The 20,310-nt window shown below is 39.2% G+C and overlaps 1 protein-coding gene across 1 annotated transcript; it reads right to left on the reverse strand.

Moving 5' to 3' along the window:
• Window positions 1–760: 760 nt before the first annotated feature.
• LOC140166189 (uncharacterized) lies at window positions 761–16,523 on the reverse strand. Its single transcript, XM_072189589.1, has 3 exons — window positions 15,894–16,523; window positions 4,448–4,593; window positions 761–2,284 (listed from the first exon to the last, which is right to left on the reverse strand). Exons 1-3 carry the CDS (start codon window positions 16,165–16,167, stop codon window positions 2,144–2,146), a joined length of 561 nt encoding a protein of 186 aa, XP_072045690.1. The 5' UTR covers window positions 16,168–16,523; the 3' UTR covers window positions 761–2,143.
• Window positions 16,524–20,310: the final 3,787 nt, after the last annotated feature.

Consider the following 20,310-nt stretch of genomic DNA (forward strand, 5'->3'; position numbering starts at 1 on the left):
CTCGAAGTCCTGCAGAGTTCTTGTGGATGAGGCTCTGGTCATCTGCAAAGAGAAGCTCATTTATTTCTCCACTAGCATGACTATAGCATGTTCAACCCATCGTTGGACGTTTTTCAAACAAATTCAGACTACCGGGCGATCATGCACATCACGCTAAAGACGATTGACCGGCAGCCTGGATTTGTTAGAAAAACGTCCAACGATAGGTTGAATCTGCCATAGTTTGATTTGCTTCCTTGGCGATCTTATCCATATAAATCAAGAAGAGCAGTGGCGACAATTGTTGTGGATTTCTTTCATCCCATATTCCTTTCGTCGAGTCTGATATTCCCGTGATGTTGATTCTGTATCTTTCCATTGTTTCAACAAGTGCTGGTTCTTTGTCACCTAAGCCACTGGCATTCCAAGTGGCTATTCTTTCCATTGTTCTAGTCCGAGGTCGTTTTCCGTTTCCAGGTCGTTGTCGGTTTGAATCTGTCCGTTACATTTCCTTGAGTTACTTTGAGCGAGATTTAAATCCACTGCCGGCTTGCTGGGCCAGTCGCAGCTTAACCACAGTTCTCGGGACTCCGGTATTATTTCTGCTTGTTATAGGCAGTTTGGTCAGCAGGCGCTTCTTGTCACTATATTACAAGGCGCCTCTGTCCACGAAGCGTGAAGCCATTGTACTATGTGTTGTATCCACAGGTTTCATCTGCCATGTCGTTGACACGCTTTAAACAACGTCTATTTAACCCATAGCTGGGGAGAAGTGATAATATATTTTAACCATTAAACACATTTAATGACACTTAAAGCCATTATTATAACATTTGCTGAGGAGTAGTTTCCTGTTAACCAGGTTTAAGTACTGCAAGTACTCATGTTTGCTGTGTAACGTGGGTTTACTTTTCAGCGTAGTGGTAAAAGACCAACATTTCCCGCCTATTAAGAGCTGATCAAACTAATAATATATCATTTCATCTGAAATATCCAGGTTCGCGCGTTGTCTATCTCTGTTTGTCCCTTTGTTCATATGCCTATCAAAATGTTTAGAGTTATGTAATCAAACCAACCGGAACGGTATAACAATTGAAATGACAGCCATGCTGTAGGACAGTTCTAAGATAACTTAAGATGACAGAGGACATGGAGGGGCAAGTCTCTAGATCGATTCCACAACCATTCATACCTATCACACGTTTTATTGTATTATCATGCGAATTTCCCCGTGGTACCTTATGGAGGACAGAATTTTATTTAAATGAGGATGAATATGTCATGAGTGACGTCGTATTACATACTCTCTTGACAAAACCAAAGAAGCTTCTTCATAAATATGGGGTTTTTGACTGTTGACCTACAATGCTTGTCAAACAACGACACCTGTGGAAAAGTCTTATCGTCGTATTTCCATTAAACGCGAGGCTGAAATACCCTTTGGTCGGGTTACTCTGCACGGGAATTGGGATCCACATCAAAATGCATTCCAGGGATGCGTTTCCACGTGATATTTTTTGTTCGCGCAGACGGCATCGCGTTGTGTGCGACCCACACTCGCTATAACGTAAATTAGGCGCACTTGCTAGAAACGTACTTACTACACGATCATTTCCCGGATGAAAGAGAGATAAAAAGACTAAATCGCGTTTGACGTCAGGGCAAAGGCGCGCCGTGATTGGTTGCCGATCTACGCAGTACGGCATTTGCCATTGTCAGACTTTCAGACGCGAACTAGTCTTTTTATCTCCGTCTTTCATTATAGTCACTTATCTATTATTGATGCACATCTGGGGAGATCGCACTGAAACCTTTTATTGCGGATCCGCTTCGTATGGAATCACCCGGTGTCAGACTTAAACCCTTCCATAACCTCCCAATCCTCCCACTTCCCCACCAATCAATATTGGGTACTACTAAGCGCCCATGAGCAACATTACAGGATTCAACATTGATCGGGGGGATGCAGGGGTCATTTACATTACCCGATTGAAAATGTCCCAACAGTTTTGACAAGCATTGTAGGATTTTCGACAACACTTCAGCTGTTTCTATAGCGGTTGTGGTACGTCCACTTATATCTTGGAAACATATTAACTCCTGTCTATAATCCGAGTTCTGTTTTTTGCATTTTAGTTGCCAATCCCTGTGATGTATGATTTGATTAATTTATATAGTAAAAATATCCGAGTATTGCAGTATAAACCAGGATGCCCATCATTATGCCGATACCATTCAGCTGAAGAGCAGCTCTTGACGCTCTTTTTGCTTCCTTGACATCACCTTTTCTTGTGTAATGAATCACCTGAAAAATATTTCAATTATAAGATTTCATGTTAATATTTAAATTATTATTGGTGCACTTTTCTGGTTTATATGACCCGGGAGAGGGGATACTTCCGTGACAGGAAAAGTCCTTAGACATGGGTCTACAATCCGGAAAAAAAATCCCCTTATTAAATAGAGCAAAATTTACCCCCTAAGAAATCATGGGTCGACAAACCTAATTCAAGTACCCCCTGCCTATAATAGGACTGTATTGTCAACATACAGCGCCACAGCCAATGACATGGGGTATAATTTGGTTCACCGCAAGTTTGGTAGTGACGTCTTCTTCGCGGTTGTGCTGCAAGCGTGCCAACAAAATGCTCATGTACGCGTGCGTGCACACTTAGGGCGTTTAACTTTACGTGCGCGATTTGATACTGCCGCACGGGAAATACGCACATACGTCACTACCAAACTTGAGATGAACCAAATTATAGGCATCTTTCATCTGGAATAGCCCAATATAAGTTGTATATAAAAGTTTTCATTTGGTAGAGCCTATCGATGGGTTCAAATTTCTTGCCGCAAAATTGGTATATTGATCATGTTGATGGGTCCACTTTCAAATTCTATGAAATATATCAAAGAGTCGAAGCGCGTAGCACGTTATAATGAAAGACAAGAGATAAAAAGACTAAATCACGTCTGACGTCAGGGAAAAGGTGAGCCGTGATTGGTTGCCGATCTGCGCAGTATGTCATTTTCTGTCTAGTTGTCAGGATTTTTTTAAATCTCATTATAGCTGCAGTGCGAAGCGCAAGCATAATGGCGTGGGTCCAAGGGGCCCGCTGTGGAGGTCCATGGGACTAGGGGTCAATTAAGGTCAAACAGAATTATAAAATATCCCAATTCTGTTACAAAATATACCAAATTACTCGTCTGGTCATAAGGAATCCAAAAATGTATAGTTTGCCCTATCTGCGATCCTTAGTTACGACGCTATGGGCAGAAATGTGACAAAAGTCTCCAATTTTTCTTCTATTTTGTTCCAGTTTTTTAAAAACCAAAATATTGCTTGGATCAATCCCTGCTGATCCGAGCCGTGATTCGCTTGCTTATAAATTAAATTCTCAGAATATAGTATTCGGACTATTATTAGCATTATTATCATCGCTGTTAAACTCAAACAGCTGGCAAAAATGCACTTTAATTTAATGTCTATAATTATTTCAATTTAAAACAGCAATACAGCAACTAAACATAATATCGAGGGTTGACAAACAGAAGGCCTTAACTCAAAAAGTGCCTTTTTGAGAAAATGAGTAAAATAATATTTTGCATATGAGATGTGACCAAGTATTTATTGTGCTATAGATGCAATAGGAAGTTGAATTGAGTTTTATGATTTGGGCTTTATGATTTTAAGAATCTGTGGTATTACAGATTATTTTGGTACCAAAATCTCAAAATGGCCAAAAGTGAGTTAAGGGAACTGGAATGAGCGTTTTGAGCGTTTCGATAGCATTTTTTGTGAGACATGAGAGCACATCAGACCTATCGAATTGCATTCTGAATACGAAGAATGTCTTTCTGATATCAAATAATTTTCATTTTATGAAATTCACGATATAATACAAATTTTATGACAAACTATTAAAATTTGATATTTTCACATTTTGGAGATATAACAGTCCTCGAAGTAAATTTTATAAATTTAATGATATAGTCTTAAAGTGTATGTAGCTGGGAGGAAAAGCCGACGATCAATTGAAAATTTTGACCTTTCATATTGAAGATATGGATTTTTTTCCCAAAAGACCTAATTTTTTTGGGTTTTTGGGAAAAAATCCATATCTTCAATACGAAAGGTCAAAATTTTCAATTGATCGTCGGCTTTTCATCCCACCTACATACACTTTAGGCAGAAATCATCAGATTTATAAAGTTTACTTCGAGTACTGTTAAATATCAAAAATATCAATTTTTAATGATTTGCCATAAAATGTGTATTACATTGCGAATTTCAAAAATCAAAATTATTTGATATCAGAAGGCCATTCTTCGTATTCAGAATGCAATTCGATATGTCTGATGTGCTCTAATGTCCCACAATAAATACTGTCCAAACGTTCATACCCCTTCCCTTAAGGCCTTCTGTTTGTCAACCCTCGATATATAACATTTTGTAATTTTTGCTTACCAGATATGATAAGAAAATATTAAGACCGATAAATACTGGGAAGAAGATGCAAGACAAAATAGAGAGCACCATAAATGTTGACGGGTTTTTCTTCACATCAGTATCACTAGGCATCCTAGTATAATTCGAAGACGTGTGTGCTTCACCTGCAGAATGAACGAACAGTTTTGAAGAAAAAAAACCACTAATTAGATTGATTTATTTCCTCCCTAAACATACTAAGCAGAATATAATTTACATTATTTACCCACGGGAAATAGTTAAGCCATTATCTCTTAAAACAGTTTATAAACGGCTGTGTACCCCAAGGATCAATTTGTGATCCGTTCCTGTTTATTCCTCGCGCCGGACAGGTTCTTTACACAGCCGTGACGTTAGTCACGGCTGTGTCTTTTTTCTTACAGGTTCTTTCTTCTTCTTCTTCTTTCTGTCAACCATTACATTTGCTCTAGCACTCACATGCTTACATCGATTTTGACCTAACTTGGTCACAATGATCATTGACCATGCCCCTACATGTCACATGAAACTCGTGGGGACAAAGGTCACGCAGGGGTCACAGGGTCAAAAACGTGATTTCAACTAAAATGCATCTTCTCCTACAACTTACGTAGGACAGCGACCCCACTTGCACACATGCATTGTTATTACCCATAGTCCATGTGGACTACACAGGTTTGAGGTCCAAGGTCGTTAAGGGGGCACATCCGGTAGAAGATGGAAAAACCTTCAAAATTTTTTATTAGCTAAGTAAAACATAGCACAGTAACGGTATGTTCACATATGATCTGCAGTCACCCAATGTATATGTGGTATTTTTTTTACTTGGGGTCAAAGGTCAGTAAGGGGTCACTTCCGGTATAAAACGATATACCTTCAAAATACCCCTTCTGCCACAAAAAGCATAGCAAAGTGATGCCACGTGGACACGTGCATTGACATTAGCCAATGTCTATCGGGTTTTCATATATTTTGGGGTCAAAGGTGATTAAGGGGTCACAACACGGCTGTGTTCGTGGTCTTAGACCACAGCTAAGTCTAGTTCTTCTTTCTTTCTTTCTTCTGTCACCCATTACATTTGCTCTAGCACTCACATGCTTTCATCGATTTTGACCTAACTTGGTCACAATGATCATTGGTCATGCCCCTCCATGTCACATGAAACTCATGGGGTCAAAGGTCACGCAGGGGTCATATGGGTCAAAAACCTGATTTCAACTAAAAATGCATCTTCTCCCACAACTTACGTATGACAGCGACGCCACTTGCACACACGAATTGTTATTACCCAGTGTCTATGTGGTGTACACAGATTTGGGGTCAAAGGTCATTAAGGGGTCACTTTCGGTAAAAAACGAAATACCTTAAACAAATTTTATTAGCTAAACAAAACACAGGACAGTAAAGGTATGTTCACACATGAATTGTGGTTACCCGGTGTATATGTGGTATTTTTTTTATTTTGGGTCAAAGGTCATTAAGGGGTCACTTCCGGTATAAAGCGAAATACCTTTAAAATGCATCTACTCTCACAAATTACGTAGGACAGTGACGCCACTTGCACACATGCATTGTTATTACCCAGTGCCAAGGTGGTGTACACAGATTTGGGGTCAAAGGTCATTAAGGGGTCACTTCCGGTATAAATCGAAATATCTTCAAAAATGTTTATTAACTAAGAAAAACATAGTAGAGTGATGGTATGTTCACATATGAATTGTGTTTACCTGATGTGTATGTGGTATTTTTCAATTTCGGGTCAAAGGTCATTAAGGGGTTACTTTCGGTCTGAGACAAAAACCTTCAAAATGGGCCTTCTGCCACAAATAACATGGTGTAGTGATGCCACGTGCACATGTGCATTGACATTAGCTAATGTCTATGGTCTTTTCATATATTTTGGGGTCAAAGGTCATTAAGGGGTCAGAACACGGCTGTGTTCGTGGTCTTAGACCACAGCTAAGTCTATTTATTTATTTATTTAGTTGTTTACTTATTTATTTACTTAACAAATTTACTTATTTGTTCTTTACTTATTTCACTATTTATTCATTTATTTATTTAGTTGCTTATGTATTTACTTGGTTATTTTCGTATTTTCTTGTTTATTTACTATTTCTATAATTAGTTATTTACCTATCTCCCTATTTATTTATTTATTTATTTATTTATTTATTTATTTATTTATTTATTTATTTATTTACATGATTGAGTAATTAATTATTTAATAACTTATTTACTTGTTTACCTATTTCCTTATTTATTTACTACTTTAGTTACTTACTTATTTACTTATTTATTTACTCAGTTGCTTACATATGTATTGTTTATTTCGGGGGGCACTTCCTATCTGAAATGGCAGGGATGTGCCTCGGCCATGTTAAAAGTAGGGGGCATTCAGGTCAAATGCACAATTACAAAAATATGGGGTCATTCAGTACACAGCCTGAAACTTTGAAAAAAGGATGGTCATTGGGGTAACAAAAAGTAAAATGGGAGTCATTGAGTACAGGATTGCCAAAAGAGTATCATTAAGTACACATAAATAAGTGCCAAACTGCGTAAAAACAACTTGGCCACCTTGGAAATGTGAAAAATCTCATTATTTCTGGAGGAGAACACAAATACCACCTAAATTTGGGAATTAAAAGGGGGGTCATTGGGTACAGCAGGAAATAGAAAAAGGGGGTCATTGAGTACATGAATTTTTTTAAAGGGGGTCAAGAACATATTAATCAATATAAATCAATATGGCAACAGAAATAAATAAGAAATGGCAACCCGCTTGCCTCATTTTTTTGCCAGAGTACCCACGTCGGTACTCAGCTGCAGAGTACCTGGCAGGTGAGTACCAGTGTCGGTACTCGGAGTACCTTCAAAGTACCTACGCCACGAGGTATTCGCGAGTTGCAGCCGGCTTGCTGGGCCACAAGGGTCTGGTGGCCGACGTAGGTACTCGAGAGTAGCAGCGCTGCTACTCTCATGAGAATCCTGTAGTGTAGTTAGTGTTTACTTCTGAATCGAACGTGGGGACATGGGGAAAGCCTGAATATAGTAAATTATAATTACCTTCATTTAAATATTTATGATACTTTTATTAAAATAAATATTCAAGCGATGATAGTGTGTAATATAAAAAACATAAAATTTAACTATTTTCAGAGAAAATAGTGTTTTTAGAAACAACGATAATTTGTTTTCTGCATAGAGGTTGATTTATTAATTGAATTGAGCATGCGTGTTCAGAAATTCGTTTGTTTGGGGCACTGATCTGACGCTTTGATAAAATTCCCTTTAAAAGGAAAGACCGGAGGGAAAGCTTAACAGCAATAAATATATAGTTACTCGAGGAGAATGATCCCTGACTCTTGGGGAGTATGAAACCGCAAAGGTCATGTGAGGTCAAAGGTCAGGTCAAATTTGAAGTTGCTCCGATTAGGCTGTAACTTGGGGACAATGATCCCTGACACTTGGGGAGTATAAAACCGCAAAGGACATGTGAGGTCAAAGGTCAGGTCAAATTTAAAGTTGCTGCGATCAGGCTGTAACTTTGGGAAAATGATCCCCGACACTTGGGGAGTATCAAACCACGAAGGTCATGTGAGGTCAAAGGTCAGGTCAAATTAGGAGTTGCTCCGATTGGGCTGTAACTTGGGGACAATGCTCCCTGACACTTGGGGAGTATAAAACCGCAAAGGCCATGTGAGGTCAAAGGTCAGGTCAAATTTAAAGTTGCTTCAATTGGGCTGTAAGTCGGGGGAAATGATCCCTGACACTTGGGGAGTATAAAACCGCAAAGGTCATGTGGGGTCAAAGGTCAGGTCAAATTGAATTGGCGGTTGCTCTGATTGGGCTGTAACTCAGGTAAAATGATTCCTCTGGTCATAAGGAACAAAAAATCAGTGGTCGCGTATCTGTACGATCATTGGTTAATGAGATATAGTCACTTATTGTACTTTGTGCACGTATCTTTGTATCTTTTTAACAAAACATCCTAGAGATGTCGAACTTTTCCTCCGGTCGTAAGGAACAAAAAGGTCAGTGGCCGCATATATCTGTAGGATCATTGGTTAATGAGATGTATTCACTTTTTGTACTTAGTGCACCTAACCCTGTATCTTTTAAACCAAATATCCTAAAGAGTCGTGGAACACGAATCGATTGGCGCGAGGTTCATATTGGTGCGTATACACCAAATATGTATCTTGTTTTACATTTTGTCACACGTCGTACGTACTAAAGACGATTTGATTTGCAAACGACAACTCTGCGCTCTTCTCTCATAATGTTAATAAACACAATGTTGTGTAAGTGTACTAAAAGTACAAGCAGTGGTGGCAACATGATTGTTTCTGGTGGGGGATCTTTTTTGGGGGAGGAGGGGCATAATCAACCAATTTTGTGCAAATTTGCCGCAAAACGTGGACAATTTAATAATTTGGGTTTTTACTGGGGTGGGGGCGGGCAAGGGTTCTGAGGGGGTTTTATCCCTCATGCCCCGGCGCCGCCGACACTGACTAAAAGTAAAATCCCAAAACCACAAGGAGAAGTGGACAAAACAAGTTAACGAAAATACAACCGACGTTCTGACGTTTTTTGTTTTGTTTTAGGCAAGCACCAAAAAATGATTTACAGAAAATAATTGAACCTATAGCTAAGTTGACTTGTGACGTCACTGCCTGGTAGTATGCTCGCGCATCATCACAATTGTTTTTTGCCTGGCAGTGTGTGCGCGCATCATATTTTGTTTAGGGCCAGTGCTTTTAAAACCCCCGCCACATGTCAATAAAGCTATTAGTGTAGTGGCTGCATGCAATAAATAAAAATAGATAAAATAAATGTTCTAAGTACCAGCACACTTCAACAATTATTCCGCTGCCATTGGGGTATATCAGAATCATTTCCGCTTCCACAAGTTCGCAACTGATGCGCAGGTACTCTCAGCAACTTAGATTGTGATTACCCCCAGCAGCTCCCCAATTTACACCTGGGTAGAGTGAAGCAATTGGGAATTAAGCCGTCTTGCTTAAGGACGCAACACACTGGCCGTGGTGGGGCTCGAACCCGCAACCTTTCGATTATGAAGCTCTCGCTCTAACCATTAGGCCACCGTGCTTCCCAATTCGCTCAAGCATATGGATATACCAGTCCCTTAGCTTGTTGAATAACATTGATGCCAACACATCTATTCGCCGTAGAAGTGATGATGTAACAGGATTAACTACCTTAGCAATAGATAAAGCATATTTTTTGAATATATGTGACCGTTCACGGCGAATGAGCCGTAAATTCCTCCCCCGGTCAATTTTGTTTTATTTCGTGTTTAAAAAATAAACATCATAAACTTAAAAATGGTATATCATTAATTTGACTTCAAACGATATCCAGAAGCTCCTTCAACAAAATTATAGCTTTTACGTTTTTACATGTGTCTCTTTTTCCACATTGCTGGCAATAAATATCTACCAAAAAACGTTTCAAAACGTAAAAAGCGGCCAAAGTTTAAAAAATCTTTCCTGTGTGGCTTTTCACCCTTTTTAAAACTTGGTCCCATTTAGTAAAGTAGTATTAACATGAAGAATGAGTCCTAATTTTTACATGCAACAATGTACTCTTTAAGACTGTTCGAAAGCGGTGCAATATGACGTAGGCTACCGTATGTATTATCAAAAACATTTCAAGGTTTATGTTTTATTATATTGCGTGATCATAAAGAGTAGTAGAGTATTATATATACTTAGCAAATTGACTGTGTGTCAACCTGCTACATATAGGCCCTACATCTGTACATAAGGCGCAGAATCGCACATGACGATGAAGAATTTAACAAAGTGAGTATTTGCTACAAAATACATTATAACGTCTATACGGAAAAAAAACTTCAATTACGCACGAACATTAATTCATTTGCCCTACAAAATAAACATTGACAACTAAGAAAACCAACAAGTAGCCTATAGATGACTTCGTATGGGTCTTTAAAACTTTCATAAATGGGACCAAGTTTAAAAAGGGTGAAAAGCCACACAGGAAAGATTTTTAAACTTTGGCCGCTTTTTACGTTTTGAAACGTTTTTTTTTTGTTATTAATTCTTTTTTTGAGGTAAAAAAATATTGCGCGCTAAGTGGTTCTTTGTAGCCATGCAACTAGTTGGATATCCATATTTCGCGGTTAATGGTGCTTTGTAGCCCTGGGCAAACTAGTTGGATATCCATATTTCGGGGTGAGTGGTTGTTTGAAGCTCCGAGGGCAAACTAGTTGGATATCCATATTTCGCGGTTAGCGGTTCTTTGTAACCCTGCGGGGCAAACTAGTTGGATATCCATATTTCGCGGTTTGTGGTTCTAGTGGTTTTAACGACCCGTAACCACCCCAGTCAGCTGCATACCGCATCCAGCTATTTTAATTATCAAAATACTAGTTTTTTAATGCTATGGGGTAACAGAATTATTAAAAATTAATAGCTGAACCCAATAGTTCAGCCAAGGACTGGAAACGACATATTGATGACTTTATATAGAGTGTATTCAATAAACCCAAGGCGGAACGAAAGTTGCTAGTAACCGCTATCCGAACCATAAACACACATGCATGATCAGACAACGAGTATTCAATTTCCTCATAGCATCCCACGTTGTACACACGTCAGTCGAATTTGGCGGTGTTGGTTTGTTAGCCCTCCATGTTATAACATCGTTCACTTTGTGTTGAACATTGTATGTGGGCCCAGGGATCGATATAATGGGATAGGCATCGTAGTATTACGTAACACACCGAAAGATGTAGTTTAACTCTAGACAATAGGCGCCATATTGCAGGAGGGTTAGAGTTCATAGAGGAAACGTTAAAGGTTAGTAGATTAGGTCACCCAGGCACATCACTAATGTGTTTCACGAGTTGTAATACCGACAGGTAAAAACATTGATTTTGTAAAATTCTCCGATTTTTAAAATTACTAAATAAGGTTAGTACTTCAAACCATTCTTTGATTAATCTATGCAATATGACGGTAATTTTTGAAACATCTAAGAATCAATCTTAAACATCTTCATGATATTCATGTTTTTGCGCATGGTCAAAGCATGCTCTTGCGCTATCCACAGACTATCCGGTGGAAACTTCAAAGCAACGATCATGCGTTAATATTTACAAAATGGCGAATGATGTAGTTTAACTCGAACAATAGCGTGACCGGCGTGACGTAGTTTTTGGCATTGTTCCTATATGCACTTTCACCCTCCTGGTGGGCCTCGCTGTAATAACATAAAGATCAGTATCAGAGAGTTGATATTCTTGAGAGGGCACTCTATTCACGTGGTTTCTTTTCCAACGCTAAAAGATCACGAATTTTGGTGGTTTGCAAATAAAAGTGTCCGCACTATCGATTGATTACGTAACTGTTATGAATAATTTATTAGGTTTTTCAATGCAATCGCCTCGACCCATTAATACATATTATCTGTATTATCAAAGTACTTGGAATAGCAATCCGGTGAGTTCACTGAACTACGCCCTAATACTGATAGCGTTTTAATGGCGTTTAATGGCGCTAATCCTCTCCATACACAGATGAACAAATACAATAGATGAAGGTCAACACGTATGACCTCCTATGTGACATGTTATATGTGATGTACAAAAACCTGAATATCATAAAGATCAGTATTCGTTTGTGCATATGAACTGCACATTTACGTTGCTAGATATTACTCATTATATATAATGACAAATATTGGTATTATGACAATACGGTATATACATTGTATATAAAACGACTAATAGATCCTACTATCATGGCGTCAGGTCAATGTTCATCATACCCCGTATGTTTCTTAAAATTCATTCATATTTGAGACAAATTGCTGTGCCAATTTTATTGGTGCACAAGTAGATCCGTGGTTTTTTAATTTTCATTTCCTTTTAATGAAAGAATTAAGGTTTTCCACTGCACGGTGGCCACAAGGGTGATACTAATTTTAATGCTATATTTTCAAAACGAATACGTGCTCCCGGTTGGCTCTATAGCGATTTCACAGAAAAGGTATTTCTAGTGCAATGCAGCGTCGGACTCTAGCTGAGAGCGTAGCCTAAGTCATTCCGGACTCCAAAAGGGCTCTCCATACACAAATGAACAAACACAAAGGAGGGTAGTCTCCTCCGTGACCGGCTTGATTTCGATGGAGCGGAACCAAATTGGCTGCGGAGGAGACGGGTCATTTTTCCATGCAAATTTTTCAGTGTCAGCCGCCTGTCAGTATGATCAGTGTGGTATCACAGAGCAGACCCTTGAGAGGGTCTGCTCATTTGGCTCATTTGCATGGCAGTCGGACTCGCCATTGTATTTGATCATTTGTGTATGGAGAGCAATGGCGACCCGTCATTGTATTTGTTCATGTGTGTATGGAGAGTCACTCTTGGAGCCCATGGGACTTGGGCTAGGTCCTCAGGTAGAGTCAGACGCTGTATGTACTAGAAACGCCCATTCTTGATTCTGCGTTCATTCAATGTTAGCATTAAATTTGTATTGCCCGGCGGCCCCGCGTAATGGAAAAACCTGAATTTGTTACATAAAAAGAAATGAAAATTAAAAAAGCAAGGTTCCACCTGAGTACATATTAAATTGGTGTAGAAATTGTTTTCAAATATATATATGAATTTAGACAAACATACGGGATATAATGAACCTTTGACATGACGCCATGATGACATGATTTTATTAGTCGTTTTGTATATCATAATACCAGTATTTGTAATTGTATATTATTTAGAACTAATATTTTGCATCATAAATGCGCAATTCATATGCACAGACGATTACTAATCTTCAAGACTTCAAAATAACATGTTACTAAGCAGGTAATAGGTGCTGGCCTTGTCCTATTGTACTTGTTCATTTGTGTATGGAGAGCTCACTGACCTGTTAATAGAGGTCAATGGGATAGCTTCTTTATGGGGCACTTCTCCATCGGTTTCAGGGCGCAGTTCATTGAAAATTGTTGCCGTTCAAAATGCCTAAAAATCATCAATATATTGCAATACTGTCTAAAGTGATGTAAAATTGTGGCAAATTTGTATGATTTATCGCACATAATTTCTGCGTAGCGTGGAGAATCATTTACATAGGATTTTGGAGACAAAATGTGATAATTTTAGGGAAATATAGAATGGCGGAAGAAACAAATAAAACATTTTCCTGGAATGTGTAGACCATACTCTTTCTGTTCCTATTGATTTGGATACTGAAATAATTCTTAAAATGAAGCTGTTGGGTGATTTATGTTGGCGTTTCTAGAGTGTGTCATTATTGGCAAACATCTAGGGATATTGTTGAGAGGGCACTCGATTCACGAGATTTCTTTTGCAAGAACGCCAAAATAGCACGAATTTTGTTGGTTTGCGACTGAAGAGTGTCCGCACTATAGATTTCTGCCATGCAAATTAGCTAGTGTCAGTGGGTAAGAAAGTGGCATCTTTGGAATCGTTAACACAGGCCACATAATCTTATGTAAAACTCTGCTGGGTGTTTCGATCATGTATTATGCGTGTTTGGTCAAGTGAGGGTAATTTGTAAAGCATCAACTTGTGAACAAGTCATAGAGGGTTTGATCATGCTGATGATGTTGCCATTTTGGACGACTTCTGAGTGTTTAAAGCCCAAAATGAATGAATAAAATCGTGTATGAGATATTTGCGGGGATATTTGGGTGCATTGGGCACTTATGGGCTGGGTATAATAGATTTCTATGTATACAATTAAGTCTGATATATTTTCGATGGAATATATATTTTCACTTGAAAAGTTAGTAGTTTTCCGAATTGAAATTTCTGAATATTATATAAAAGGTGAGAATAAGACTATAAATGTAAGAGTATGGGATAATTTTGATTGTTAATAAATGCGAAACGCCGGCGGTAGACATCAGCAATATCAGGGATTGCCGCGATTCTTGCAGTAGCTTTTATGAATAGAATACAATAGTGGATACAATAGCGGATACAATAGCGGAACAATAGAGCTCTCTTACGGGCAAATAAACCTCGTCGCGTTTTGCTAAATTTCACTTCTTCTTTTTCATGAACTAACCGTTATTTTTTTAAACTTGTGGCAAAACTTCGACCGAAGTTTTTAATCAAACAGTCATAATTGGCGGTCATTTCAAATCATCCCCAAGTCAACGAGGTAAAAGAAAGTTCTCTCATTGTTAATTGTTGGTTATGCATGTACAAAATACAATGCCCGGTAACCCACCACTTGAACAGGATTTAGCAAAAGCAAACAAAGACCAGAGCTATTAAAAGTTCTATAGTCATCTAAGGTAGAAGCTTATTATCCACTTCAACAATAGGATTATTGATTAGTTTTTGGCTATCAAAATGAGACAGATGTCGGGCCAGCTTAAGTTACCGATGAATACGACCTTCGTACACATTTTACACCATAACTCAGAATACAATTTAGGGAATTTACGGCTCATTTGTGCTGCCGGGTCACATATCGCACTGCATTAGTACGTTAACGTACCTCTGCATTGAGCCATAGATGTCAAAGAACAGAGATAAAGACATGGATATAGTAATTCTATAGAATATTCATATCATGCTTATCACTCGCACCTGTAAGATTAGTATCTTTGAAAAGAGCGGTATCTATGTTTGCAGATATGAGTGCAACCTGCTTACAGTGCAGGGCGATATATTCAAAAATTGTTTTAACCTATTGCTATCATGGTAGTTAATCCTGTACATCATCACTTCTACAGCGAATAGGTAGCAAGCAAATTGACAGAGCAAAAAAAGCAGCGTGTCAAAAGAGCTAACCAATACAGCCCGGCTCGAAAAAAGTATGCAAGTGGAAGGCGCCATCTGTGGCAATTAAAAATACTGTTGTGACATGATGCTTACATCAACGGCTTAGCTTTCAAATACCGTTGTTTCATTCATTTTGGTTTTGGCCGGGGTTTTGGCAATCCAGAGATCTGCTACGCTAAACACAAAATGAAAACCCCTTTGTGTCCCTTTTATTAATTAGCAGTTATGATATTTCATTGCTGTAACACTGTAACACAAAAAGCGTTAGAAATTGTGAGTTATTGTGTTAATAATTAAAGTTGTTGTTACTAAAATCCATATCAAAACGATGCACTTGTCGGCTGCTACATGTGTCTCATTTCACATAATAGCTAGGAACAAATATCAGACTTATCTCAAGCAAAAATCACTTCAAATCATCCCAAATTCACATGGTTAACTTAGTAATGTTCTAATTCCCAAACCATGTGACTTGGGGATGATTTGAAGTGACCTCCACTTGAGATGAGTCTGGTATTTGTTCCTAGCTATTATGTGAAATGAGACATATGTAGCAGCCGACAAGTGCATCGTTTTGATATTGATAAACACAAGTTTAATATTGCCATATTCGTTATTCATATACCATGAAGTTACCTTGTTTTTCCTTAGTATCTGTTTTTAATTCAGCTGGATCTTCATCACCATTACCGTTTGCTCCTGACTGATGTGGATGCCTATCTTCCGCTTCTTCGCCATTACCTTTTGCCTGTGGTTGTGTGTCTGTTTCTTCGTCACCATTGCCGTTTGCTTGTAGCTGTGTGTCTTCGTCGCCATTATCGTTTGCAAGTGGCTGCGTTTCCGTCTCATTTGCTTCTTCATTATGCAACCCTGGTTCTTCCTGAACCCTGTCATATTTTGTATCTGCCATTTTTTGAAATCACCAATATTTTAACATGAAAGTCTGAAATCGTTTAACAGTGTTACCAGATAGTGTTATGACAACAACCTTTCATTAGCACCAAAACAACAACAAAGCTGACAGTCACCACAAACTGCACGCACAAGTGACCAGTAATGTCAAGGTTATTACTATCACGGATTATTTGTATTTCCACACAAGCTGTGTTCAGACATGTAGAATAAATACGAATATTATTAATAAAGGCGCGTTTAATTTTAACAAATCCTTTGATGTGAATCGAACCATGACGACGACGACAACAACACGGAGAACGCTTATCGCAGACTTCTGATAATCGAAAAAACATATGAACTTGAAATCGTTTTAGGGGTGGTGCAATAATTATTTGTATCCAGGGGTGATTTATCATGATTATAGGGACTGGCAAAGATGTTTTCAGGCCGAACGGGGGAGGGAAGAAGCGATTTTGGGCAACGTTTCGATATATAAATGCCCTAAACCCCAGGTGATACACATAATTATTGCACAGCCCCTTATTGTTGGAAGCAAAATCACAAACCGGATAAAGGTTCCACGGTCAACAGTAAAAGATCACAATTTCGAGGTCAATGTCTATAGAATTACTGATAACAATTAAAGTGCTAGTAGCCTGAGCGTGCGACACTGGCATATCATATCCGATCTGCGCGCTATTCTAATTACGACATTTAAATAAAGCAGTATACAGACTTTTTATTGTACGTAAAATATTGTATGTACAATATGTACGTTATTTAATCTATTACCATTCTATTTCCAGTAATAGTTCTAACGAATGTTTGATGACGTAAAATCGATAATATATTTCTGCTACATATTGTATGTAACATATTATCGATTTTTCGTCATCAAACATTCGTTAGAACTTAAACATTACTGGAAATAGAAATGGCAATAGATTAAATAACGTAGATATGTTCCCGGGATATGTTGCATACAATATTGTACGTACAATACTGATACTCGGAGTCTGTGGAGCGCTTTAGACGCGGAGTTGCTGCACTGTGCGGTTAAGTACATTGGGGTGCCCGCATCAGTCCGAAACGTCTTCAGTCCGAACCATCATCAGTCCGAAAATGAAATGCACTCTTTTAGTTCGAAACGTCTTCAGTCCGAATACGTCGTCAGTCCGAATCTGAAAAACACGTCGTCAGTCCGAATCTGAAAAACACGTCGTTAGTCCGAATCTGAAAAACATGAAAATTAAACCCGATGCTCGATCCCGATGGTTAAAACGCTGAACAACTCCTAAGAACCTGTTCTCAAAACTTACCATTAATACTGATGGCACAAATTAGATCCGATGGTCCCTATGTTAGATTTAGTATTAGGATTAGGGTTAGGATTAGGGTCAGGGTTAAAGATGGGTTATAGTTAGGATTTGGGTTAGGATTATGGTTCGGCTTAGGGTCATGCTTAGGATTATGGTTAGGATTAGGGTTCAGGTTCAGGTCAGGGTTAGGGTTAGACGCCGGAACAACTGCTCCCGAGGATTAAGACTATAGTCCCTAGGTTAGGGTTAGGATTAGGCTTAGGTTAGGATTAACGTCAGGGTTAAGGTTAGGGTTAGGATTTGGGTCAGGGTTAAAGTTAGGGTTATAGTTAGAATCTGGGTTAGGATTATGGTTCGGATTAGGGTCATGGTTAGGGTTATGGTTAGGGTTATGATTAGGGTTATCAATAGGGTTAGGATTAGGGTTCGGGTTCAGGTCAGGGTTAGGGTTAGACGCCGGAACATCTGCTCCAGAGGATTTAGACAATAGTCCCTAGGTTAGGGTTAGAAATAGGCTTAGGTTAGGATTAACGTCAGGGTTAAGGTTAGGGTTAAGATTTGGGTTATGATTAGGGTTCGGCTTAGGACCAGGGTTAAGATTAGGCTTCGGGTTAGGGTTAAGGTTAGTGTTAGGGTTCGGGTTCAGGTCAGGGTTAGACGCCGCAACAACTGCTCCCGAGGATTAAGACGCCGGAACAACTCCTAAGACCCTGTTCTCAAAACTGACTTGCCCTTAATACTAGCACTTGGTATAAGGTACTAGTAATCAGTGTTAAGGGTAAATTTTGAGAACAGGTTCTTAGGAGTTGTCATGGTTGTTCTGGCGTCTTAATCCTCGGGACCATCCAGTATAATTGTGCCTAAAGCACCTTGTATAATGCACTAGCAATCAGTATTAAGGTCAAGTTTTGAGAACAGGTTAATGTTTTTAGAAGTTGTTCCGGCGTCAAACCTTAACTCAAACCATGAGTTTGAGTTAAGTCAAACCCAAACCCGAACCCGAACCCTAACACGAACATTAACCCTGCTCCTAATCCTATCCCTAAACCTAAACGATAAAGAGTGAACAGTACTGGACTGCGACAGTCATCTTGCGGAACACCGTATCTAACTTTCTGTTGGTCGCCAACGCCTTTGTTCTTTTTTCAGAAATAACTTTTCTTAAATTTGGTATGTGGTTCAATGAAGATTGTTGTGTAAAGTGAAAATGTCAACAGTTCACATAAACCGGTCAGGGGGGTGCCCGCATCAGTCCGAAATGTCGTCAGTCCGAAGCGTCCTCAGTCCGAACAGTCATCAGTCCGAACAGTCATCAGTCCGAAAATGAAATGCACTATTTTAGTTCGAAACGTCTTCAGTCCGAAACGTCTTCACTCCGAAATGTCGTCAGTCCGAATCTGAAAAACACGTCGTCAGTCCGAATCTGAAAAGCACGTCGTCAGTCCGAATCTGCAAAACACGTCATCAGTCCGAATCTGAAAAACACGTCGTTAATCCGAATCTGAAAAGCACGTCATCAGTCCGAATCTTAAGAGTTGTTCCGGCGTCTTAATTTTCGGGAGCATCGGGTCTAATTTAGCATATAGCATCTTTAATAAGGCATTGGCTATCAGTATGACGGGTAAGTTTTGAGAACAGGTTCTTAGGAGTTATTCAGGTGTCTTAATCTTCGGGACCATTGAGTCAAATTGTGCCTATAGCATCTAGTATAAGACACTAGTAGCCGAATCAGTATTGAGGGCAAGTTTTGAGAACAGGTTCCTAGGAGTTGTTCCAGCGTCTTAATCCTCGAGACCGCCGGGTCTAATTGTGCCTATAGCTCCTCGCAAAAGAACAAGCAGAGTTTTAAGAACTGGTTCTTAGGAGTTGTTCCGACGTCTTAATCCTATAGCACCTAGTATAAGGCACTAGCAATCCGTATTAAGGGTAAGTTTCGAGAACAGGCTCTCAGGAGTTGTTCCGGCGTCTTAGTCCTCAGGACTATCGGGTATTATTGTGCATATAGCACCTTGTATAATGCACTAGCAATCAGTATTAAGTTCAAGTTTTGAGAACAGGTTAATGTTCTTAGTCCGGCGTCAAACATGTTAGGATAGGTGGCACATTGTCCACGGAATTTAGTTTGCTGCTTGACTATAGGGTTAGGGTAAGGCTTAGGGTTAGGCTTCGGTTTAGGATTATGCTTAGACTTAGGCTTAGGGTTAGTTTAGGCTTAGGGTTACGGTTATGGTTAAGTTTAGAATTAGGGTTAGAGTTCGGGTTCGGGTCAGGATTAGGGTTAGGGTTACAAACGGGAACAACTCCTAAGAACCTAGGGTTAGGATAATACTTCGGTTTAGGATTAGGGTTAGGGATAGGCTATGGTTTAGGATTAGGCTAAGGGTTAGGCTTAGCGTTGGGGTAAGTGTTACGGTTAGGGTCATGGTTAGGGTAAGGGTACGGGTTTGACGCCGGAAGAACCCCTAAGAATCTTAACCTGTTCTCAAAACTTGACCTTAATACTGATAGCCTTATAATTGGTGCTATAGGCACAATTATACTCGATGGTGGCTACATTAGGCTCGGGTTAGGGTTAGGGTTCGGGTAAGGATTAGGGTTAGGGTATGAGTTAGGGTTAGGGTTAGGGGTAGGTTTGGGTTAGGTTAAAGATTAGGGTATGGGTTAGGCTGATGATTATGGTTTTTGTTATGGTTAGGCTTAAGTTTAGGACTGGGATTAAGGTTAGGGTTAGGGTTAGGGTAAGGATTAGGGTTAGGGTATGAGTTAGGGTTAGGGTTAAGGGTAGGTTTGGGTTAGGTTAAAGATTAGGGTATGGGTTAGGCTGATGATTATTTTTT

Source organism: Amphiura filiformis, chromosome 12, assembly GCF_039555335.1.
Source record: "Amphiura filiformis chromosome 12, Afil_fr2py, whole genome shotgun sequence".
NCBI classification, from domain to species: Eukaryota; Metazoa; Echinodermata; class Ophiuroidea; order Amphilepidida; family Amphiuridae; genus Amphiura; species Amphiura filiformis.